This window comes from Poecilia reticulata, chromosome 7 (genome assembly GCF_904066995.2).
Source record: "Poecilia reticulata chromosome 7, P_reticulata-male-v2, whole genome shotgun sequence".
Classification (NCBI taxonomy): domain Eukaryota; kingdom Metazoa; phylum Chordata; class Actinopteri; order Cyprinodontiformes; family Poeciliidae; genus Poecilia; species Poecilia reticulata.
Genome location: NC_088836.1, coordinates 16957427 through 16983611, shown reverse-complemented (window position 1 = coordinate 16983611; position 26185 = coordinate 16957427). Strand labels below are relative to the sequence as shown.

General features: G+C 42.2%; 1 protein-coding gene across 3 annotated transcripts in view; it reads right to left on the bottom strand.

The window, feature by feature from the left end:
* The window catches only part of fmnl3 (formin-like 3), a 38110-nt gene extending 12339 nt beyond the window's left edge, over positions 1-25771 (bottom strand). For 2 of the 3 annotated variants that reach the window (XM_008413694.3, XM_008413696.3), the window contains exons 1-15: positions 25108-25771; positions 9773-9856; positions 9580-9660; positions 8172-8248; positions 6037-6120; positions 5501-5647; positions 3726-3834; positions 3482-3558; positions 2974-3067; positions 2221-2295; positions 1865-1975; positions 1619-1768; positions 966-1067; positions 387-738; positions 2-91 (exon numbers count right to left, since the gene is read on the bottom strand). In XM_008413694.3, coding sequence (XP_008411916.2) covers positions 2-91; positions 387-738; positions 966-1067; positions 1619-1768; positions 1865-1975; positions 2221-2295; positions 2974-3067; positions 3482-3558; positions 3726-3834; positions 5501-5647; positions 6037-6120; positions 8172-8248; positions 9580-9660; positions 9773-9856; positions 25108-25221 — 1747 coding nt within the window. In that variant the 5' untranslated portion in view covers positions 25222-25771. The remainder of the gene's footprint in view (position 1; positions 92-386; positions 739-965; positions 1068-1618; positions 1769-1864; positions 1976-2220; positions 2296-2973; positions 3068-3481; positions 3559-3725; positions 3835-5500; positions 5648-6036; positions 6121-8171; positions 8249-9579; positions 9661-9772; positions 9857-25107) is intronic. The other variant, XM_008413698.3, reaches the window with a different exon arrangement.
* Positions 25772-26185: the final 414 nt, after the last annotated feature.

The following is a 26185-nucleotide window of genomic DNA, read 5'->3' as shown; positions in this document are numbered from 1 at the left end:
CCTGACAGACCCAGGGTCATGATGACGGAGGGAGAAGCATCTGGCAGTGGAGGCGGAAGTGGAGGAGGAGGAGGCGGTGGAACTGGAACAGCTGTGATTAATGCAGAAACTAATTTTAGAACAGTATGAGCTATATTTCCACTAATGTAACTTTTCTATTCAGTGAAAAAATTTTATTTTGCTCCTAAATCAAACATGGTCTAATAATGTAAAGAACTGAAAACACAGGAAACTGTTTGTTGTTTTTTTTTGTTTTTTGTTACCATTTCCTGTCTGGGTCAGCTGCACAGTGCTGTGACCCGTCACTTTGCTCTGGCATAAAACAGCTGAAACCAGACGCTCTCTGAGAGCGTAAAGTAAAACAAGAAAACCTTCACATGCATCACCTGAAGCAGAAGGCAGAGGAGGGGGAGGTGGTGGAGGCGGTGGAGGAGGCGGTGGAGCTTCACTCGCGGGTGGCAAGCTGGTGTCTGGTCCTCCGGGTTCTGTCAGCCCAGCCGTGGAACCGAACATCAGCTGGCCAACGTTCCCCAAAGTGATCCCGATCCCGCCACCCCCGACGCCCAGCGGCTCGATAGAGATGTCGCCGTCGGGCTTCTTGTGCAAACGGATGGTGCCCTGCTGTTCCAGCTCCAGCAGCCGCCGCTCGATGTTGACCTGCCTCTGGAACGCAGCATCCTTCTCCTTGATCATCCTCCTCAGGGTGTTAACCTGGGTGTTGGTCGACTCGTACGTCTCCTGAGCAGCCACCGGGGGGCGGTAAAGAGCACGTTATGAGGGCTCCGGCACTTTATAGAAACATCCTGTTTCCTTGTGACCTCGTTTTTTTTTTTGTTTTTTTTTCCTTTTCATTTCAGCTCATCTCAAACAGATTAATTACTCAAATAGGAAACTCTCAAAGCCACACTTAGGCGAAACGGCAAAAAAAAAAAAAAAGGAATTATACCATAGCAACTAGAGCTCACCCGTATTGCTTGCAGATCTTTATCTTTCTGGAGTAAAAGCTTCTCCAAATCTGCGACTTTCATCATCGTTTCATTCTCCACTTCCAGCAGCTTCTCAGTCACCTGAAAAAACGACACGGAGAGAGTAACAGAGTGATGAGAGGGCATCTTCCCCAGCTCCGCTCCCTTCTGGACGCCGCATCATCAATAAGAAATGAGATATAGCCAGCAGAACGATGCAGCGCGATCATGACACAGCTTTTAGTTTTGATTTCGATGGCATTACACGTGCTGCTCTGGAATGCACCAAGAATCTTCACTCTGATCTTCCCCCACCATTCCTGACCCCTGAGAGCAGGGTTTGTTATGAAATTCCTCAAATGATGTCAGGACTGCCTACGGCCTTCTCCCAAGTGAAGGAGGCCTTTAGCGCAGCGGCGTGGGATTTGGAAAAAAAAAAAAACACTAAACACAGCGCGGCAAGGACAATAATAACTTTGTTCCTCACACACTATTTTCACGCATTCCCCCCACCCAATTATTATCTCCAACCAGTTGTGAAAAGCAAACACAGAGTAGATTTCTAATTACCACATGGAGACAGCCAAGTTAAGTAGGCACAACAGCGGGCACTGAGAGCAGCGCTGGTGGTCCAGACTGGGTGGTGCACTTACATGGGACAGGTGCTCCTCCAGCTCCTCCACCTTCTCCAGAGCCGCATTTTTCGTCTCGGCATCCTCCAGGAGGCCACCCACGTCAAACACGTTGTCCAGGTAGGCCTGGATCTGCACTGACAGCTTGTCGCTCTCCGTGTGCTTTGATTTCTGACGTCAACAGGGCCGGTTAGGAATCAGCGGCACCTCATACACAATCTCTGTGAAGTTTTAAATGTTTTGTCTCGGAATTAATGGTTTCCTTACCTCTAGGTATTCATCAAGTCCCAGCTTGGTGAATTCAAACTGCAAATGGACTCTGAAGTTCATGTCTTCGACCGAGTGGACCACGATGTTAATAAACTGCATGCACGCAACCTAGGCCACAAACCCAAACAGACATAGACTCCATTTATACCTGGTACTGTGATCTGTATCTGGATAATGACACCAAGTCGGTGGAGTCTTGCTTTAACACCTGCCATTAAAATGAGTTTTTACTTGTGTAGAGATGCCAGTACGAACCGTATTTTAAGTTAGTGCCAACTAGAAACAGAGTATTTGATCAAAACCTATGTTGACATTAAAAGAAACATGTATGGGTAAGGGACAGCTTTTCCTACCATGAAGTCGATGTTTCCCTCCTCACTACGAAAGTAATCCATCAGTCTCTCAAAGCGATGCTTCTCTTTACAAACCTGAAATGAAAAAGATGCAGCGACACGAATTCTGTGACAAGTTTGTAAAAGACCAAATTTGTGTCTTTGATGTTTTGTGTCATGCTTGCAACATCCAACATGCCAGCTATAACAAATAGTCTATTACGTTTAAGTTGGGTATTATGCTCATAATAATAATTTGCATGTTGCACTTTTTAAATGTATAAAAAGTGCTAAAATGCTAGCAACATCTTTTACTGAGCATTTCAGCAATATGTTCACAAACCTCTGTATACAAATAAATTCACATTAAAAAGTGCTTTTTTAAAAAAATAAATAAATAAAATACTTTCACTATCCCTAAATTTATATCCACGGCAATATGCAATACTGTATTATGAAGACAGACAATTTGAGAAACATCAATTTCTTTCCACTGGGAATTCCATCTTCTATGGAACGTTCTTTAATTTTTTTTTTTTTTTTAAATCAAATTTAAAGTTGGAAATTTCAAATAAACAATTTTTTTATGCTCATAAAAAATGTCCATAATAAATAACTTTTTTTTAATGGACTTTTATTAAACAGTAACCTGCTGTTCTTTTAGAAAGCAGTTGATGGCGGTAGTTTGAACCCCCTGTCCTAGATTCTAGATTAAAAATACTCAAGTAGAAAGAAGCGGGTCTCTCATAATTAGTTCAAAATGGCACTAAGCACCTCTTTGAAGTTATCAAAAGCTGAAAGGATGATTTCATGACCTCCTCGAACAAGACAGACAGCAGCAAGGAGCTCGAGGACCAACGCCTTTGTCCTGGAAGTGCAAGAGAATCTCATGAATACAAGACATTCTAAACCAACACTGGAATATGAAGCTTCTCAGAAAAATCTTTAAAAAAAAAAATTATATAAAGAACATTAAGAAGTTATAAGTTATAATCCACATCCAGTGTTAAACAAAACTAGTTGGGTTTTTTTGTACTGATTTTTAAACGTTTGTTCTCATACTCTTCATTATATAGTGGTCAATCCTGTGGTTCACCACTAATCTTTCTTTAGTAAACATTCCTTTTACAGCCTGCAAGCGTGCCTCTGATCCTCGACTTCAGAGAGAAGCCGAGCCCCATAGAGAATGAGGAAGCATATCGGATGAGCTGGCTGCACGGTTTCACCTATTGTTCAGCCCGGCCTGGTTGTGGAGGGGCCCCGGGGCTCCACAGGTTCTTACCGTGGGTTCTTATTGTTCAGGCTGAGAGCGATTTCATTGACAGCATGTGCATGAGACATGACCATATTGAAGCCATACTGCATGGAGAGACAGAGAAACAGACAAGTGAGCAGGATGTGGTAAGAAAAAAAAAAATTATGTGTTCAACACTTGACAGCACAGGAAACGCATCATCCCATCTGTGTCAGACTGTGCACCACACAGGACCATGCAACGTGAAATGCAGGTGCAGCCGCTTGTATACCTGATAGTTCATGATTGCTCTCAAGCACATGATGCACACATGCACATCATCTTTTTGGCTCACGAGCCTCGAGTTCTTGATGGTTTTGCTGTTTGAAACGGATCCGTAGCTGCAACAGATGGAATAAAGTTACAAGTTGAAATCTTCCAGCAATTTATTCAAGTTCATGATTGCTATATATCATGAAGCAATCAGTGTTGCTTCCTAAGTGGACAGTTTGATTTCACAGAAGTTTGATTTACTTGGAGTTATATTGTGTTGTTTAAGTGTTCCCTTTATTTTTTTGAGCAGTGTGTATATATATATATATATATGTTCCTGCTGGTTGCCTGCCTTCCTCATGACTTGGTATGAGAGTGCCTCATAGAAAGCGAGAAAATTACAGAGAACAGGGACTGGGAAAAAAACAAACACTTTTTTGAGGTCGCAGATGCATTATGGGAAACGTTTGGTTTCCTTTCTGCTGCCAGGCGACCGAAATGTGAGATCACATACACAGCTGATATGCAAATGTACTGCACAGTCATCATAAGTACAGTACATACACTTTTACTTCACGCTTTTCCGTAAAAAATGTTTTCTGGTCTGTTCATTAATATCTCAATTTGTACAGGTGCATCTCTGAATAAGAATCAAATCAAAAAGCAATTTATTTAATTAATTCAATTGAAAAAGTGAAACACGTTTATGATAGTAAAATCATTACAAATATATGTCTACAAAAAGGCTTATTTTAGCATAAATTGGGTTCAATGAGGAATGGAATATAACACGAGACCTAAAAACTGAAAAAAGTTTTAGTATAAAAATGTTGACCGACTGAACAATGTGGTTATGCAATACATTAGTATTGGACCCAAAACCCTTGGAGCTCTACTGCCCTACTCATCACTATTCACAATTGACTCAATTCTGTTAACCCGATTGCTTGTGCAACTTTTATTTTACTGCACTTTTTCTGTCCACTTAGCTCTCCATCTTATGTTTGGATGTAGCACTGTGAATAGGCAGCTTCTAGCACAATCAGGTTTTGCTCTACAGATCATCAGAATCCATCATTGTGCCGACCTCAACACGGCTGGAGCAGAACATTTCTGTGTTGAAAATATTTTGTCTTCCGTCATGGTTTGATGCGATTCTGCAATTTTTGGAAAAACCAAATTCTAGGTTTTTGTAAACGTAAGCTATGATCTTCTACACTTACAGAATTAAACACATTACTGTTGTGTGTAATGAAACTATATAATGGGTTCACTTTTTTAACTGAATTCCTGACATGTAATTATATTTTCGATCCTATTCTAATTTATTGAGATGCACTTTTTAACATAAGGTTATACTAAAGCAGTTTTTATCTAAAATTTTACATTTATAAAGCCTCATGTTTCACTCAAATATGCATCCTCGTCACCCCCAACATCTAACTTTTCTTTGTCTCCTTGGTATGCTGCAGTGATGAGGAGTAACTGCCAGACATATGCTGCTGCTAACAGCTGGCTCTCATCTGTAGACGGAGAGGATGCACATCTGGCTGGATGAGCCATTAACAATGAGAGACACAAAGTTCTAAAGGTCAAAGACGCTCAGCTTCTATGTTTGGTCGAATTTATGCACGAGACCGAGAAAGCGATAACCTAACCCCATAACTTTTTGAAGCAGACTCCTGAGAGACAACGGCCTCGAGACTTGCATGCTAATTCATGTTTACAGCATTCAAGGGGAAAGCACAGAGGGCCAACAGGAGGGCGAGCTATAAGCGGGGGAAAGTTACGTACCGCAGGACAGACTGGCGGGCAGAGCGCACCAGCGTGTTGCAGAAGGGTTGGGCGCCCATATGGTGCAGATCCTCTATGGACCTGCTCCATGATTTAGCTTTGTCCAAGAAGCCATCCTCCCCATTTTCCAGCCCCTCAAAATCCAACCTGGGCCACGCACAGACAGACAGAGGAAGCCAACAACAGAGGCACGGGGGAGGGAGACGAGGGATGAGGGAGGCAAGGTTAGCGAGGCAGCTTGGTAGAAAGCCAGGCATTATCAGGAGTACCAAAGGACGGGGAAGCTGCATGATGAAGCTTAGCACAGAGATTCATTTCAGGCAACATGTAGCTCAAAGCTAAACGATGTAGCAAATGTCCAGATGTACATTCGCACTGCAACAAAGCTTTTAAAACAGTCCAAATAGAAGACATTTCAGATGCACAGGCAGCGTCCCCACAAGCTCTACAGGACGCGGCAGCTGGATTCCAGGCCAATCCCAGTTCCTCAGGAAAGGTTTTAGACCGGAGAGGTGTGAAGGTGTGGGTGTACTCACATGACAGCACACTGGGCAAAGGAGAGGTACTCAACCAGGACATCAAGACCTCTGTTCTCGTCATTGAGGAACTCCCTGACCCACCTGTGATGCATAAAAACACAGAGGTGTCACCAAACTCAGGAACACGCCTTCACGCTACACTTTGAGATCTGCTTCTGACATTTTAATTGCACAAATACAACGAACAAGTAAGAGACAGAAACTCTAGAAACTTTAGAAAGAAAAAGGGAAATGTGAAAGATTTAAGGCAGAACAAAGGCTGCAGAAGATGAAAACAATTCTTCATAATTTATAAAAATTAGATGTTTTAAAAGGCTGTGCACTAAAATGACTCAGTGCTAGAGTAATGAATTGAATTATGGATGCTATATGTATATAAATACTGTAGCTACGGTGTATGTATGCAATTAAATTCAACACAATCCAATCAAGTGTCTGTGGCAAGACAAAAAAAAACGTTTATAGATGCCATTCTGTCACTACATAGAACATAAAAGTTTTTTTTAATTAATTTTCTGTTTTAATTCTTTAAGACATGATCACCCCTATTCCTGCCATTTCTTATGTACATGTGTCATATGATAAGGTCAAGAGGAGAAAAGTCTGGACTACAAATGAGCTGCTTTTATGTAGTTCATGATCAGACTCTTCCACAGAGTTTTATTTGACCTTTCTTTACAAGATTACAACTTTAAACAAGGTTGACAATTTTCAGAGTTTCCTTTGCAATGTGGGGGCGTGATTTTTTTTAAAGTGCTTTCAGCTTTGTTTCAATAACTTTTCAGCTCGTCTACAACCCGTCAGGTTAAAAGTCAGACTGCGATTCTTCCCAATTCTATAAACTCTTAAAGCAATTCTTGCGTTACGCCAAAGCATACATCGCAACACAACTAGAGTAACACCAGAGAAATGCTGAGGATATTTTCCGAGACGTTTTCCCCAGCCATAAAGAAAGAATTGGGGGAAAAAGGTCCGCGGAAACAAAATGCTTCAGATTTCCAGGGATAGAAACCAACTCTAAACAAAGGAATTCCCATTGCACCCAGCGAAAGAATGCGGAGGGCATATGGCAGAGAAGTGGGCTCAGGTCGAAGCCCCTGACACTCCACAATATTTAGTCTGCCTCCCCCGCAGACCCCTGCTCAGCTCCTCCCCGTTTTCTTCAGGAAACTTCAGGGGGGCAGGATTTGGGTAAAAGGTTCTTAAAATAGTCCCAAAACGCTGGATATGATTACCGGCTGCTAGTCGTCCGATGGATAAGTCGGCCTGAAAACCAATAAAGACCCTCAAATGAAGCAGAGGGAAGGAAGGAGAGAAGGAAAGAGGAGTGAGAAGAGGAGCAGAAGAAAAAAAAAAAAAGAAGAAAGGCAAAGATCATCAGCTTATTGTCCCGACCTCTGTATCCCTTCTAGCCTGGGACCCCCTCACTCTTTTCCTCTACATCTGTCCAACTAGTTGCCAGTTCTGATTGTCTTGGCAATGCCAGCAATAACACACAGTAAGGCCCCAGATTCTCTCGCTCTCACACACACGCGGACACACACAGATGTGCAGAATAAACCAACATATGTTACGCTCAGTCCCGCCCACATAAGTCTTCTGAAAATATTTCTCTTGGTTGTCTTTTGTGCTTTTTTTTTATGCTTTAAAACGGATTTTTTTTTTACAGTCTTTTTATAGGGTCAGAATCAGTAAAAAAAAAAAAAGCATGATACAGTTTAAATGTTGCATTTGCTCTACAATAAACGAAATGCCCACATAGAAAAGTCTCTTTGTGTTTCTGCTGCTGTCCACTGCATCCCGCTATCCCATGGTCAGCCTGGCTTCCTGTCCTTCTGGCGAGAACAACAAAGCTTCCTGCTTAACAGTGTGGAGGCATCACAATGGCTACCATCTGGGCATTATGAGGACCAGCTCCGTGAGGCAGAGCTGCAGAGCTTGGTAAGTTAGAACAATGCGTGGAGATCTGGACACTAAAGCTCTGGGACCCTGTAGCTGCCCACAAAGGAATAGTCTTCACAAAAGAAAAACAGTAAAGTTCCCCCGGCTGCCTGCATCCCCCCCCCCACAAAAAAGCTTTTAGCACCAGTAAATACAGCTGTGCAATTCATCAGAAGATAAGAGCTGATTACCCAATGTGGTTGGTCCGCAGTGATATCTCCAGCTCCCTCAGGACTTTTGTGGATTCCTGCACACGCCGCCGAAATTTCTGATAAACACGACAAAAACAGAGTTAGCCGCAGATTCATCATCATGACAAACTGTTATTTAATGGGTAGTGACAGATTACACATTGCTTTAAGATAATACTCCACCCATGTACACTCTTACACATTCGTCTCTGATAAAGCCTGCCTGCCGTCTGCAGTGCCTTGAAGTATTCGCACCCCTTTGACATTTTGTGAAATTACAAATACAACTTTCAATGTTTTATATTTGGATTTTATGTGATAAAACTCGGAAATGTATCATTTTGAAGTGAAGAAAACAGGAAATGCAGAGCTTTTGAAATCTTTTCAAAGCAATATCTGAAATGTGAGGCATGCGTTTGCATTTAGCTTCACTGAGTCTATACACTGCAGAACCAATTTCCAATCTCTAAGCCATTCAATCTTTTACAGTCTTAGGTTTTTTGCAGCCTTTCTTCCAGGATTGCTGTGCATTTATCTCCATCCATCAGTTTCCCGCAGCATGGTGCTTCCACCACAGGTCACGTTGGGATGGTGTGCTCATTTTAGAATAGAATAGAACAGGATTCAACTTTATTGCCATTGCACATGTCACAAGTACAAAGCAACGAAATGCAGTTTGCATCCATCCAGAAGTGCAGTGTGCATTTTTCTTCACACAGTGTTTTGCGCACAGGCTCAAGAAAGTCGATTTTGGTCTCATGTGACCAGATCACCTTCGTCCACATGATGGCTGAGTTGCTGACATGTAGCAAAAGAGCCAACAGAAATGCTTCTCCGTTTATTGCTCTCCTTGCCCAGTCTGTCCCAGTTTAGGACGACAGCCATGTTTGGACACGTCTGCAGATGTTTCACACTGTTCTCACTTTTGGATGATTGACTGAACAGTGTTCAGTGATATGTTCAACACCGTTTTATAACCCAACTTTGATTTAGACTTTACCAGGACCGTCTGCTGCGTTCCTTCTTTGTTCATTATCGCTCTCCAACTTCTGCACTGTCTTGACAGAACAGCTGTATTTATACTGACGTATACATTCAGAGATGTGGTTTATATTTAGGGGTATCAGAGCACAGGGGGTTAAACATGCCACACTTTTCAGATGTTTATATTTAATGACTTTTGAAATGTTCTTTTTCTATTGTATAAAATAAAAACGAAATATATTGATGATTCTGGTTATAATGTGACAATGGTCAGGCATTCCTGCAACACACAGAGTCATCCAAGCTATTTGTAAACAAACTGGACCAGAAGCAGATTTCGTTCTTTAGTTTGTTTAGTTGCTTTGTTGGATTTGCCAAAAGTCAGTGCAGCTCCACTTCCAGACAACAAAGTTTATGTTCAGACCTTCCGTGTGACTCCTGGGTCTAAGTATCCTCTGAGCTTCTGGATGTAGGTGTGCGGGGGGTTCTTCACCTGAAACCTCTCCTGAAAGCACAACAGGGCATCGAAATGGGAGTTTACTCCAGGCAGAGTTGCACAGGCAGCTGTACGCGCGGCGTCAGCACAGGTTTAGGAGGCAGGGTTAGCGTGAATTCACCTGATCGCAGATCAAATCCCACTTCTTTTCGTTGTCGTACTGCCTGAGGAGCCGAGCTTTATCCGGAGGCAGATTCATGGAATTCTGGGGGAAAAAAACGACAAAAAAACATAGAAAATCTGAGCATTAATTTTGCGCATGGCGACAAATGTACGTTTTCTCTATTTTGCCTATTTATAGCAGCGCTGTGCAGAGGCCTGTGGCGCCAGTAGCGGTACACGGGACAGAATTTTGGACCGTGACCTCACTTCCTGTGTTGACTCCGCATCCTGTTGCAGGAGATGATCCGCATCTCCTCCAGTCTGAGTCTCGGTTTGTTTTTCACCACAACACGCCGCTATCAGAGCCCAGGCTCATTGCCAGACCTGTTATCTAAAGCAGCCGTGAAAAAGGAAAAAGAAAAAAGAAAACACTTCAACACCGTAGGAGATGTCCAGAGGCTGCCTGTTTACTGGGCTCAAATTAAACCTTAATTGCTTCAATTTGTGTTCCTAGACCGCACCATTTAAGCAGTTTATGTCCGCATGACAACCGTGGAAGAAAAAAACACACACACACACACACACACACACACACACACACACACACACACACACACACACACACACACACACACATCTATATAGGCTGACTGTATGACAGAAGCTTTTGACTAATTGCTTCCTTCTGAGCCAAATGCTTGTAAACAGGGATAGACGGGGGAAAATCTTAAAAATGAGGAAGCGCAACAATAGGAGGGATCCTGCCAGTGTCTGAAACTGACCGCTTCAGCAGTTCTTTAGAAGACAAAAAAAAAGAAGAAATAATTTCATTTTCCTTTTGCTCAATGAACCCAAGGATCCACTGCATGACACAGGCAAAGTCACAAACTGTCTGTCGGCGTGACTTCTTAACCTGCTGCTATAATTCAGTCTCCAGAGCAGACAACACTCTGCTCCCTCCAGATGAGATGCTCAGAGACATTTTTTTCCTCTACTGGAAGATAAAAAAAAATAATAAAAAAAAGTCAAAACTGTCGCCGAAAAGCAGCGCAACGTCACTTGTGACAGTTGTAAAGTTAATTTCCCCAGGAGACACTCGCTTGTTCATCCTATCAATAAAACATGAGTAATTTTGTTTTGTAAGGAGCGAAGTTGGTAACCCAGGCGTGACTCTGTGGTTTAAGAGCTAATAACTGCAGATTTTCACGTCATAGATTTATGTCACAAGGTTCTAAAAATATACAGCAACAGAAAAAAAAATGTATGAGAAAGCTTCGAGAGGCTTTAACTGGGTGGAAAACCGTGCCAAGGCGTGGAATATTTTGACTGGACTTAAAGCCTCTTGCAGAAGAGAAGTGTGGGGGGGGAGAAGCGACATGCATACCAGATGTTCAGAATTACAGAAGGAATGTGTCCTGTTTATAGTGGTAGTTTATGGCAGTAAACTTTCTCTCTTGTCTGACGCTCTTTCTTCCTCTGCTTCTTTTTGGGGGAGACATGACACCTCCGGCAGTCTGAGAATGTTTTCGCTCGCAGCAGAGGAGCGGCATCTCCTGTTCAGACGGTTTATCAAAGAAACCGTCTGAACGGTATTTTTGAACTGCACTGCTGCCACACACAGTCAAATGTCAACTCTTTTTCCTGTTTTTTTTTCTTTTCTTTTCTTCATGCAACTTTTATGTTTCCATCTACCACTTTATCCAAGTCTGAGAGGAGAGGGTGAAAGGTCAAGGAGGGGCTTAGACCCAGACACACCTCTCACCGGCGATCCTCATTAGCTCGTTCCAGAGGCACACTAAGGTGTTTCAAAGCCAGACTGCTTCAATATGACATTAAAGCATCTAACGTACAAAGGAAGCCAAGTTTAATTGCTTCCATCTTGGATCTCCTTCTTTAGGTCAGGATCTACAGTCATATAATGAATTAAAATGTGAGTTCTGATGAGCGTCCTCATTTGTCAGATAAAAAAAAATAAAAAATCTTCACAATTACCAGATGTTCAATGCTTGAAAACATCAAACTGAGACACGGACGTAAACCAACAAATATATTCTAATTTATTGAATATTATTATACATCTCACCACCCTTAGACGGTCTTTCTAATGTAGACTGATACATAAATTGAGAGCTTTACTTTTAGTTCGGTTCTTTCTTTCTAACGATGAACTAAAGCAGGACTGGGCAGCCCTCTTGCAGCCATGCTTTGGAGGATAGATGTAAATTTAATGCTTGGTGGTCTGGCTTTGTTTATGGGGGGCCTGTGTGGATGCAGCCAGAGACAGAAACAGAAACAGAGAGCCTCCTTTAAATCTTCACATGGGAACTCCACCTTTAGCGAGGCAGGATGGTGACAGACAAGGGTGGAGAGTCTGGGCACAGGGACATGGAGGTGAAATGTAAAGTTCTTCAAATTATGATTTTAAGTGAAGTACTGAGATTATTAGAAAACAAAGACAAGGGTTTCTTTTTTCTCCCCCTCTTTTTGCAGCACCGATTATAAAAAAAAAAAAACACACAAAAAAAACATAACGTTGCAATTGAAACTTCATTCAAGTTTAAAAAAGGAGCAGATGTTGTGCTAAACCACACAGCGTAAGCTGAGTGCAGATCACTGTTTGGGCTGTGCTGGTGCTGCCAAAAACGTTCATTGGTGCCACTATTACTTGAAAGAGGTTGATTAAAGGTTACAGATGGCATCAAAGGTCGGTCAGCTCTGGCCAACATTAAACCAAATCAAACAAAAATAAACGAAGGACAATCGCGCCACACAATATTTATAAAAAGCACAAACCAGAACTAACATAGGACAATTGATTGACACCAGCTGTGTTGGGTTTAGGTCATGTGCTTGGGCAGGGTGACCTTTGATGACCTCAGCAAGCTTCTATTGATGTCTTTAAAAAGGATCGCAACACAAACCAGCGCAAGCAGAAATTCTTATAACCTTTACAAGACTTCAAAATGACTACCACTACAATAACTCTAATACAGCTCTGGTTTTTATCTTAGACCAAATCATTTATGTCACCTTTTATTTCGAAGTCGATTTTTCTCGCTTGCTGATGATAAGTAGTAAGTGACAAGATCCGTATCCATCCCTTAATAGCTGATGTTTTTGTGGTGTTTTTTTTGACAAAATCTATAGGATGTTTTGAAAAATATAGATTTTGCTTAAATATTAAGAACTTGTTCTTCTTAGCTTTAAAAAAAAAATCCAACTCTACTGCTTTTTGAGAACTTCTGGATAAAATACTCTAGAATCTGTCAAACCCTGAAGACTGCTTCCCTTTGTTTTCCTGGCCAGTGGTGCGTTCTCAAGTAGAACTGTAGGGCAAGGAAGTGAAGAGGAAGGTCTCCTTTTGTAGTAATTCAATTCTGGCTTACTGGAAAACATGGAGACCAGATGCACAGAGAGATACTCATCCATTTGGCAAAGACAAAGGAACAAAGGAAGCATAACGTGTGTATTGTTTCAGTGTATGACTGGATGATTTCACGTACAGAACTATTCATTAGAGGCAAAAACATGGGAGTATTTGACTGACGAGCAATTAATGCATAATAGAATCTGACAACAATTCAGAGAGACGTTATTATGAGGAGTGATATATGAGGTATTTAATAATGTCTGTGGGAGGTTTAGGTGGTGTAAACAAACACAGGTGAGAGCGTGGAGCCGCAGGTGTTACTAACTCCAACTATAAGACGTTTTTCTTGCAAACAATGGAGGGACAGAAGCCATAGGAGAGGTTTCCTTCCCGACAAGGTTTGGGGAATTTGAGCCAAGTAACCCAATTTAGCTAATTTCATTTCACTTTCTCCCACAGTGATGCTATCTTTCACTTCCTGTGTTTAGAAGGAGCTAAAAGAGGTCATTTTATGTGGGAGAGCGAGCAGCAGGGCTTTAGAAAGTTTAAGATCCATTAGGCCATTTTAGGAGAAAAACATTGCAGAAATGCCAAAAATGTTTGTGCTTGTTATGTTGCCCACGTATCCTCTCCTCCCAGCGCAGCCTTTCCTGCTGGACCTGAATCTGAACTGTACAAAGGATCCAGTGTTGGGCTTTGTTCTGATGTGATGCTCTGCCATACCCATCCTTTTGACATTTGAGCTAATTTTTGCTACCCCCCCCCCCCCCTCCTTCATGTGGAGTCACTAACAATAACAGGTGGGTAGGGTCAGTTTATACCCTGTGGTCCTTTTTATACAGTAAAACGCATTACACGGCACAACCGGACGGACTGGTTTTAATGTCAATTCTCCCACTTAAGCAGAATGAAAGTCATGGGTGGGTAAAAGTTGAGTACTGTTCAACTTAATTTTCCGGACTAATGGGTTAACAGATGATTCAGTACAATTGGTTTGTGGTAGCTAGCTCTTGTAAAGTGAATGAAAAAGAACTCGCATCATCCAGACACATGGTTGTTGTAAAGCAAAGGCCTACAAGCCGACCAGGTGAGGGTGTAACTTCTAAAGCAGGGGGGATATTGGAGCCCCTGACAAAGGGAAGGTTTCAAAGAGTGAGCAGTTTAAGTAGCTCAGAGAGTCATGTTACTGGTTAAGGAGGCGAGTAAAGCTACCAAGGACGCGGCGGAGCACTTAAGTCACACGCTGACCCCCCGGGTCCCAGCGCAGATATCCGACTCTACGGGGCAGCTCCATCTGCCCCCTCCGACCGGACAGCCGCCTAATCCGAACTGATTTACAATCAGCCTTGAGATGAGTTTATGACCAGCAGCTGGAGCTAGAAGCCCCCCCAAAAGATACAAATGGAGAGGAGTGACAGAACGTTTCCTCCTTGACCTCGAGTGAAACATTTCCTGCTAGAAATACTGTACGTACGTACACTGAGCCAATAGCAAAAACACGACAAAAGCTTTTATGCTCCGTCCTATCCACCCCTGGCCAAAACGCTTCCTCTCTCACAATGTGCGTCTATATCTAATTTGATAGGCTTCGCAGGCTAGACTTGGCTATCGTCGGCTCACTGGGAAAGGAGTGGGTGGCTGGAGAGCTCACCGTGCTGGACAGAGCCGCTGGCAGTCCAGAAGGCAGACACTAAAGTCTCTCTGCTCATCAGGACAGAGTCCAGGGAGGAAGGACCAAAGAATCCGATCAGACAAGTTTATTGTGAGATGTATGATTTCTACAGACAACAGTGAACTGAGAATAATTTCTACAGTGATTGCAAAAGTATTCATTGGATTTTAGGTCTATTTTACAGCCTCTATCAAATCAATATCAATCCATATCGTGATAAACATATGATTAATACCAACAGATAACACATCTGATAGAATATACAGTATTCAATCTATAGTTCTATCCAGAACTGCACAGGGGAATACAAGCAGAGGAAAGACTTTACCCGCTCAACCTCTCACTCAAGCAAGGTTGGTGGCATCAACTAACTCACTCGACTCTTTGGTCACCTAGCAACTCACTCGCTCTTTGGTTACAAACAAACTATTTGTTGAGTAACTTGCACAGCAGCAGTTTCAGGTTTTGCCGCCGAGCCTCATAACTGCTTAAAAATAAAATACAACAGTGTGGAGTGAAAACTGTGGATAAAAGAGTTGGGTAACGCTACCAGTCTGGCAGTATTTCATATATTTAAAACAAAAAAACGAATCAATAATTATTGATTTCAACTGATCTGAAATGCTTAATCATCATGCATTTTTCAGCCTGCTCCATCTCCTCTGTCAGGTTTTCCGTAGCCTGTATTTAACTCCTTCCGTCCTTTATTCAATCTGACTAGCTTCCCTGCCCCTGTTGAGATTAAAGCCAATCCTCAGGATGATGCTGCCACCGCTATGTGGCACCAGGGAGAATGTTGGTGTGTTCAGAATGACGATGATCAGCTCTGCTCTTCCACCACATGCAGTAGAAAAGTACAAAATGTTCAGTTCTGCTCTCGTCTGACCAGTCTACATCTTTGAGCTCATTTTATAAACAGGATTTCTGCTCACGACAGTAAGGTTGGCTGAACAATAAATGCATATTCCACTTGTGACATTTTATTTATTTCTCTTCCGCGCTGTTGGTCGTTCACACAAAACTCAAATAAAATACATTAAAGTTTGTTTTGGTAACGTGCCAAAAATGTGAAGACATCCAGGAGGTGTGAAAACATTTGTAAAACTAATTTTCTGCAGTGGATTAGCTAAAAAAAAAAATACATTTAAAAACTGTTTCCATAAAAAACGAAAAACAACAGCATTGGGGAATTTGCCTGCATAACAGTGCAGTCATTAAATCAGTGAGTACCATGAATGAATAAATGGTCAAGAAATAAAAATACTGAAGCATTCCATGATGAGTAATATAAGCTCCGCGGATCTGGATTCCCAGCAAAAAACCAGAAAAAAGAAGCCAACAAGGAGGCAAAGAAAACAGTAGGAATATGTGGAGCTGGCATGACTATTTAAGCATAATAAGCAACCCTAGAATGGAAAGTGATGCCCAGTCCCCACTAAACCAGAAATAACTGGAAGTAGTTCAAGATAAATATGTCCTTCTGGAAAAAATAACTTCAACAAGCCCTGAGAAGGACAGAAAGAGGTAAACATAGAACCAGCTTTTGGATATTTGCCTTACGTAGCGCACATGTCTCACGCCGACTGCACAGGAGACCGTGACTCCAGGAGGTGGGGCTGATCAGAATGACCACCATATTTGATATCATTGGTGTTAATCAGACTTTATGACAGACTTTAACATCCAGTTTTATAATAATGGATGTTTCTGTCAGCGCTGTGTGTTTGGATAACTCCTTTTCCGTTGCAGTGAAACACAATGAGAGGAGACAGGATGCGAGCCTCAGCTGTTGCCGTCACAGAGCTGCAGGGACTTCCATTAACTCTTCAGGAAATCAAAAAGCTGCTTCGGGTAACTTTGGATTTGCTCTGCCGCGGGGTACGTGCGGATCTGACACTTCCACTGTCGCAGCGAGTTTGTTTTAAGCGTAATTTCAGCGGCTTGTCCAACTCCAGGGTAAGGTCTCGCTGAACCGAAAGCGACGGAGCGGAGTGTGAGAAAACACGGCCCCCCTTTCTTCAGAGCGGACACCCGATCGGCCTCCTCGCTCTTTGGCGAGGTAACCCAAACCGGGCGAGGATAACAAAGCGTGCACACACAGAGATGCTGGAAGGAGGGGACAGCAGCGAAGCACACAGTACCAAACCAAAAGACACAAGAAACAGAGAGCATCACTCATTCTGACGCTGGGCCTTCTGTACAGATATAAGCAGGATTAAGAAACAATGGTGTAGGTGTTTTTGGGAAAATACAGCACAAGAAGGGGAAAAAACCACCATCAGAGCGCGAATCAAAATAAAACCACTTCATAACTTCTGATTTACTCCCTGACCTTTCACTACAAAGGTAAAATGCATAATGCAAAAGCATCTAAGACTTTATATTCATTTTAATCATACAAAAAAAAGATCCTCAGATGTCTCAAGGTCATGTTCAGCACCTAAAGGATTTTTTCTAAACAAAGTTACGTAAAGGGAGGACAAATAAAAGGTAAAGTGGCTCAAACTTTCCCTAAACTGGGTCCGTCTCAAATTACAGGCTGCTAAAACAATGTTATATCAAGAGCTTACAGTTGTGTTGCCAGGTTTTCTGTCCTCCTCTAGAGGCAGCCTGAGCCCTCTCCACTATGAACCAACGGCATGTCTCCTCGTCTCCGACGTCTGAGTCAGGCTGCTAAGAAAAATAACTTCCAATCTCTTCTTTTCAACAGAACCAAATGGACACCAAAAAACAACAACAGGAAGGTGGTGAAATGCTACTTCCAGTTCATAAATCAACAGCCTCTTCTCAGAGCCCATTTGCTACTTGGTTTGTTAAACCGGTGATGCAGAAGCGATAAGTAGTAATGATAAGTTGGTCCAAATGAAAAGAAAAACAAACAAAAAAAACAAAACAATTATCATCACAGGCTTGTTTGAAGGCTAAAAGGCTAATCCACAAAAGTAACAGATAAAAGGGTCCTGCAGGATCCGTCTGAAGCCAGAGAGTTTTCAGAAGCTACAAAAGTGTGCAACCGGGAAATAAACATTTGTTTACATCTTCTGACCTGTTCTTGAAAACAAATGTGACGTAAAACAAAGCAGCTTAGAAATTTGACATTACTGTTCAATACTGGAAGTTTTTCTTTCACATAATTCCTGCCTGATCCAGCACATAAAACTTTAAGCTATAAATAAATAAGCACCAATCAGGTGTTCCTGCTCCATACTCTGATTTTTAGAGTTTTATTTAAGTCTGACTTGTTGATTCAGATTGACTTTTTTTTGGAATCAGTTTACAGCGAAAAAAAAAGTTTAATCTGATTTAAGTAGTAGTTTTGAATCCATCAGCAAATACAGAAGTGTATTTCCAGATCTTGAGTCAGTTCTTTGTGCGATTATTCCCACCTCCCCCATTTCTTGAAACAGGATTTTCAGAAAATATGTTGAAAGGAAAGTCAAAGTGACAAAAAAAAGTTTTAGAAATTCTGTGGAACTAAGCTAAAGTCTACTTTAGAAGCTTTGAAAATCTCCTTAAAAGGGAAGTACAATCACAGTCAAAGCAAGTATTGAGTCTCTGATTCTTTTGAGAGAAAGTAGCAAATCTTTCACCTACAATTTTTCTATTTTGATTTCAGAAATGTCCAAATTAGAAGTTTTTACCCTACAGAAGTGAGCTTTTTGAGTGCTCTTAGGCGTACATCCTGCTTGTTCTCAGTGTCCAAGCAAGCCTCAGGGAAGCCCCCGGCAAACAGGGGATACGCACTGGGAATGTTGGGAATGCAGGTACATGAATGCCACATTAACTCATGCTGGTCAGGCATGTTAGCACGCTGTCCGGTTAAAAAGGTCGAGGACTGTGGAGAGATAATATGGTTGCCATTCAGAGAATCTTCAGAGGAATTTGTAGTGAGGAAATGGGAACAAAGTAAGGAGGAAGAAAAACAATCATAAAGCAAAAATTAACTAACAACATCACCGCATTTCTCAATAAAAAAAACTCCCCTTTTTTAATAAAAATGACTTCATTCACTTCTAGCGTCATTTTATCAGAGAAGCAGAAGTCTTGAGGCAAACGAAAGTAAAGCGTTCTAGACCAGAGGTGGCGTCGTGATCCAGCTGCAGCCCAGCGGCTGTTTAAAGGGGCTTGCAGCGGTTCTTGAAGGGGGCAAAAAAAATTAAAATGGAGTGTGGCTGCACAAAGGGCACTGGGGGGGGATGAGGCCCCCTTTTCTAAAAACAACACCAAACTGACAGAGTCCCCATTGTACTTTAGAGGAAACCACTTCTCCAACATGCAGCCCTGATGCAGAGCTGCATTAGAGCCACATGCTCCACACCCCCATTGACACACTCAACTGCACACACAAAGGCAAAGCGATCACCTATAAATGGCAAATGTGCCATTTCAAAAAAAAAAAAAAGGGGGGCGAGACTCTTGCAATTTGCCAGTGTCTCCCTTTTTTGTAAACACAGCAACTCGGAGCAGGAATACATACAATTTTTTTGATAAGATAAACTTGTGGTAAGGGAAAACAGACAAGTGTGAATCAACAAGCGGCAGCTGGTAAGCTTGGCCAAAACGCAGGAAAATGAGGTAAACAGCTGGTGTAACCGTGAAGTCACACTTTTAAGCTTTCTAAATGTAAAACACAGAAAGCGACACATATATTTCCAACTATAGCGAGTCACCCGCCTCATTATTCTGATATCATGTGGTCATTACACTGAATGTCTCATATCACCTAAAATATAAAGTGCAATAAGTAAAAAAAGGAAGAGCTTTGTGAATGAAATCTAACATGGTTTCCCAATTCCTGCTTAGTCGTGGATCATAAATTTTGGTTTCCAAAAACACCATAAAGAGAAAAAAATAAAGTAGTAATACACTAAAACTCCTTATAAACTATACCAGACCTAAGAGTGGTATAGCCCGAGGCAAGAGGACACCAGCTGGACACAGTGATACCTCTGCCTGCCTGGCTGCTCTAAAACCAAATCAACTGTGTGAAGTCTATAATCTCCTCTGTTTTAGACCGTTGGGATTTATGAATTAAACAGATGTGCTCTGCAGAAGTACTCTGACCCCTTCAACTTCTTCAGATTTTGCCATGTTTTACTTACAAACTTCATTGTATTCATTTTTATCATACTTATTCTTGTGAATTCTTCCAACAAGACAAAAGACACTGGTCGTGTAATATTTTTTTGGACCAATAAAAACCTTAAAAGCGTGTCCTGCATTTCTTGTCCACCCCATTTCCTCTGATAATCCTAAATAAAATCCAGCTTGATCAATTCTCTTCAGATATGATTAAGTCAGATGAAACTAAAATGTAATTTTTCCGCCTACATGGATAACACAGTGGATTCTGTTTCCCTAATGTACAATACGGTAGTGGCTGCATCATGCTGTGTGTGCTTCAGCAACAACTGAATTATGATAAAGCAGATTAGAATGGCACTAAATCCAATTGGGAAACATTAAATTAAACCTTTAAAATCATTGAAATTGAAAATATTTAGCGAAGCTGAATGAGGAAATGTAATTTAGTTTGAAATCAAGAAAGTTGGTTCCAATGTACTGGCGAAGAGTGGCTGGAACAAGTACATGGAACACATTTTATACATGTAAATTCCTCTTCACTTCACAACTATGCTGCACTTTTTGTTTGTCTATGATATAAAATCCCAACAAACAAAAGTTTGTTGCGTCATGAAAAAAAAAAACGGGCAAGATACTTTTGCGAAATGCCGCACAGAAAATATGTTTTAGTCGTGAGAGAAACATTCCCATTTTTTTACTCCAAAACCCAGGCCAAGTCGTATCAGGCACAAACCGCAACCACTGTTTGGCAAATAAAAATCATTTTGGATTTATGCAGGGTTTTTTTGTTTTGTTTTTTGTGCAGCTTGAACGTATTAGTTCCACTTGAGAGGCGGCTCGATTTCCCTCAGACTTGAGCCATAAAGAATCGGTGTCGTCAGACAGAGCAAGAGTCACACTGTCAGCATATCTGACACGACTGACATAACCTCTTCTTTTGGTAGTTTTCCCACAATCAAAACTCTGCAGAAAAAAAAAAAAAGCAGTCAACACCACAGAGCTGCATGATGCAACTCGGTGACAGAGTTCAGGAGGCGGAGCAGAGTCAGACAAATCATTTAGGTTGGTTTGCAGTGCAATGGAGGGGCAAAATAAAATAAGCAGTGCTGCTCCTAAATATATGTGCGCTGTTGGTGAAGTCATTCTGACCGGGAACAGAAGGGGAAAAAAAAGAAAGAAAAAAAAAGCACCAGTTGAAGGGAAATCTTCCCTCTTGAGTTCTCCTCCGGCCTTCAGCTGAAACCGAGACGCAGTATTCATGTTTGTCTCTCATCTCGCATCACTTTCATAAGACACGACCATATGGGAAAAGTTATAATTGTGGTAGAAGTCCAGCAAAGGTGAAGTTGGGGAAATAAACCTTACTGAGGCAAGGCTACAACTTCAGAATTTAGTTGAAAGGAGGGAATCTGTCAGCGGGGTCAAGGTAGTCATCTAAAATTCGGTGCAGATCAGCTTTACACTAGCAGGAAGCAGCAGCAGCAGCAGCACGGTTCTTATTGCCCAGCGAACAAACCACAATGATAGAAACAATTTCCCCTGTAAAATGAGAAAAATTCCTTTTTCCAGCCACAAGCCGAGGTAGCACAAAAGAGAGGAGAAGGAGCGAGTCGATGCCTTTAGCACATGTTGCTGTTTAGAGCGAACCAAAGCATTTTATTAGCACACCACATGAAGTAGTCATATATGCTAACTCAGGGGTCCCGCCCCTCCTCCACTCCTGAGCGACCCTGCTAAAGTCATTAGAGCGGGGATATTACTACGCCGGGGAATGGCTGCTGCAGCCATGACATCATCAGGGGCTGCTGTCAGTCCAGTGAAGCCGGGCGGGCGCCGTGCCCGAGAGAGAGGACTCATCCGTTTGCACCGGCATTTAGAAACACAGATGTCTGAGTGAAGCGGCCAAGAGGTCAACTCTGGAGGAGACCCGCGGCTCGGGTCAAGGCTTCACAACACCGGCCTTTATGGAGAGGTGGCAACAAGCGGGCATTGTTGAATGAAGGCGGTCAGAGCTAAATCGATAGACAGACGCAGAACAGTCCAGGACGATCCTGGAGGGAAACCAGTTGGACGTTGCGTTCGACATCAGACCGGGTCAGACGTAGACCCGTCACAATAAACTGCCGGACGGTAAAATGTCCCCGATAAATGATAATATTGTAGTTTCGTGGCTATTTTCAAGTACTATAACGGTAATGGCACAATAATGCCTGAACGTGTTCTCAAAGATTAGTAACCTTTAAATTCTAATGAACATTTGACACTGGAACTGAAAGACATTTAAAATATCAAAAATAAAAGATAGAACAACAGAAACAACAAGTAAAATGAATTACGAAATCTTTGTAAACAAAACTGTCCTTCAAAAAAAAAAGAGGAACAATTTAGAACAAAGCATATTTAGGCGATGGAATGGCCCAGTCCAAACCCAGAGACTCTGAAGCATTTTTGCTCCCAAACCTTTCTGAGACACTTATATATCCCAGTTTGACATTTTAAATGGACCATTAGTGGGACGATCTACTGCCACCAACATTAAGAAACACCCATCATCATGTCCTCCTGATGAGATCCGATGACTTTTGATGTACATTTATCTCCAAACACAGTACGTGAACAGGGCAGGGAGAGAGAACCATTGTCTGATAAGGGCTAAAAACATACAGCCGTGTTGCTCTTTCCCACAAAGTAAAGGAAATCTGGAGCTATTACGGGGGTATAGCGGGGCGGGGTTCTGGAGGCTGAAAAGCGTTTCCCCACTCTCAGCTCAGAGCTGAAATGTTGAGTCTACCGCCTCGCGCGCAGAAATCATCGGCCGCTCCGCACGGCTGGACATAATGACAGGGATCATCTTTGTGCTGCAGGGAAGCCAGGCGGCTACATGGCTGCTCTTGCTTCAGGCAGGATGCGTGTCAATGAAGCCATTTCTAGGCTTTCTCCGAGGGAAATGCACCTCGCAGAAAAACTGTTGAACTACGACGCGTTAAAACTGTCTCACTGTAAAACGTCCAACCCTCTCACAGGAGTAATCAGCATGTGGAGCACAAGATCTAAGATGTTGTAATAGTGTAATACAGTGCGGTCTATAATTATCTTACTGCTGAGACTCTGCGACTGACTGACTGACTTCTTGCTGCTGAGGGTTTGATTCAGAGGCTGCCGATAACCGTGGCTTTTGTCCAAACTCGTGGCGGGTCTGCAAGTGTTCTGCAGCAACGCTAAATGATTTAAACGCGTCAAGCTTTTCGCCGCCTGAAGTTCTAATTAAACCCTTAAAAATGTGAGAGCAAAGTGCGAGGCGTGGCCAGAGTGAACGAGGAGCCTGAAATGAGCAGTCGAGAAAAAGAAAAATTGCCACGTTACATATGACAAATAAACACCGGGGGGGGGGGGTGGGGGGGGTTGTCTCTGCATGGGGAAGACACTGGAACTGTAAACTTATATTGTTACGGTTTGTGTCTGGAAGGAAAAACAGAAAAAGTCCTAGAATACAGGTTAATCATAGGTCTGGGAACAATGTGGTTTGACAACGACATCCTACTGGACAACAGCAGACCACATGAAGATCTGTTTCCGAGATTCAAAAGCAAAGGACGGAAAAAAAGTATCAACTCATTGGAGGCTTTTTTTTGTTGTCTTGTTTTTTTTTTTTTTTGCAAAGACTCTGTGGTGGCACAGGAGTAAAGCACAACTCGGCCAGGACTCTGTTCGAGTCCTGGCCTGATGACCCTTGTCACATGTCTTCCCTTTCTCTCTCTCTCATTATCCACTTTCCTGTTGAACCACTCTCAAATAAAGGCCACGAGAGCCAATAAAATCTTTAAAAAGCAAAGAAAAAAGTTAAAGTGTTGTTGTTTTGTCAGTGAGTCAGGGGCAATTTATTGATACGACCCAAAGTGACAGATTTAACTGGTCTATTCTGAACTCGGGGTTTCAGTATGACTGCTTACTGGCTTTCCAGGCAGACAATGATGCTTGAAGACGATTGTCACGCGAGCCAGCTTCAACTTTTGTGACACAAACGCTTGAATAAATGACTTCAACCCACCTGTTTGAAGAGGAGTTGGAAAAAAAGACTGCTTTTTCCCCCACACACAAGATCAGAAAATAACTAAAAGCAATGAATTAAGCAGGCAAATACTATTTATAAAAATAAGCTTTTAACACCAAGGCAGATATTTTACTTTCATTATCTGAATTAGCTGACTCAAGTTCAGAATAAAAGAAACTAACAGAAAAGGCAAAGAAATCATGGCTGAACGTGGATGTTGCAGCTAAAAGCATCGGGGTTACATCCCCGAAAAAACTCCCACTGACCGAATAAGTCCAAATATAAAAGTTGCAAGTGCAATTCCCACAGAACACTTCAGACAGAAATGTGTAGCCATAGCAGTTGCTAAGCCAATTGCACCATACAAATGAGGAAACACAAAGCTGTGAGATATCAAGCTTTCAAAACTCCCTTCTATAATGAGTAATAAAGATCAGATGAGTAAAAGCCCCGGACTGTGTTGTTTCTTTGGCCTAATGTGACTGTCTCAATCTGTCATCCTCACTGTGTTGAAAAGTCATAGAAGTGGCTTCTGAGTATGTGTGTGATAATTATAAGAAAGCACTCAGAGGAGGCAGCAGCAGCAGCAGCAGCAGCAGCAGCAGCCTGATGTGGAGTGAAGGAGGAAAAAGGGGAGGGGAGGGGAGAAACTCCTCGGGTGTGGGAGTTTTGGGGGAATTCAGAAAATGTTGCTCTCAGATGCTTTGCCTGCCTTCAGCGAGAAAACTAAACCAAACAAAGGCCTTGATGTTCTCCATCAAGGATTTACAGTATTTTATTTTTTTCTTCCTCTGCTCGCAGTGTTGAAAATGTCCCTCAGCCTGCTTCCAGCGGGCTGCTGTTGCCGTTTCAGCTACGAGGCTCCGTTTTCTGACTTTTTTTGGGGAGACAAAAGAACCGCAGGAGAGGAAAAGGAGGGGAAGGTGGGGGCAGCAGGCAAAAAGTGAGGGGCGGGACAGCACAAGTCTGTTCATTTAATGATGGGCCATAAAGACGCTGATGCGTAAACACAAACACACTTTAAGCTAGTTAAGAAATCCGCAATGATTAACTTCTAAAGGATGCACCACTCACACACTGCGAGCGAGGAGTGGCTCAGCAGATGTGGTCAAAATAATAACTAGGGAAGACCGTGCGATATAGAAAAATAAATAGCCTGGGCTCATTCTGACTTACCAAAACAATGGCAAACTTCTCCTCCAGCTCGGTGGGGTCAGGCATGGGCACCTTCAGAGGCATGATGTGATGCTTCATCTCCGACTGGCCGTCAACACTCTCCACGTTACCCATTTTACCCTCCTGTCAACGTGAAACGTCCAAACTTCTCAGCTTTCTTCCTTCTTTTTTTTTTTATCTCTCTGTTGGTGATAATCCACAGTGAGGCTAAATATTTCCCCCAAATTCTCCAGCTTTCTTTACGGCTATCTCCACATAATCCACTTTTTTCGCGAGTAAAACTCGACTGACAACGCGGTAGTTTCCTATCACTGTCCCAATAAGTGCCATTTACCGTTAATAAAGCTAGCGATAAAAACCAAACAAAAAAACAATTCAAAACTTCCCACAAAAAAGCAGCTTTCTTTTCCAAAGTGAAATATCAGATTCAACCGGCCAATCCATCACTCCAAAAAAGCAACTTCTTCCTCAAAGCGGTAGATAAAGTGTCCTTTACTGGCCGACAGTAAGTTTTTCAAGCTGCTCAACTTTTCTTGGCTACGCTGCGTTTCCATTCATTATTGTTGTGATCCTGATTAAGCTGTTCGCGTCGCATCCACTCAGAGGGCTGGGTTTCTTGTTTTCCCCGCCCTCGCAAAGACTACTCTTGCTCCCATTGGCTGAAGAGGCGTCAGTCATTCAATCGTTTTCACATCTGTAGGCACTTGAAGCCCAGCCGTTGAAAGTGCAGCTGGATGTAGAAGTTAAAGGTCTACCAGCACTTCGCTGCCATCTTGTGGCCAAGCAGGAGTATGGCAAAAAAAACAAACCAAATATATTTTTTAATTTCCTCACAACTTCGACATTTTTTAGGTTTGTGAAAATGAAAGAAAACGGTGCCTGGTTTTCAGAAATATTTTATAATGTATCAGTTCACGTTGATAACCTTAAATAGTATACCTAATTGTTTTAATCACCTAAAAGAAAATAAACATACCCCACTGAGTGTGTAATTAAATTTTTAGGACTAATGCAAACAATTTGTTCCCTTTTTATAAGTTTTATAAAGCATAGCAAAGAGTTCTGAGTTGGAAAAAAA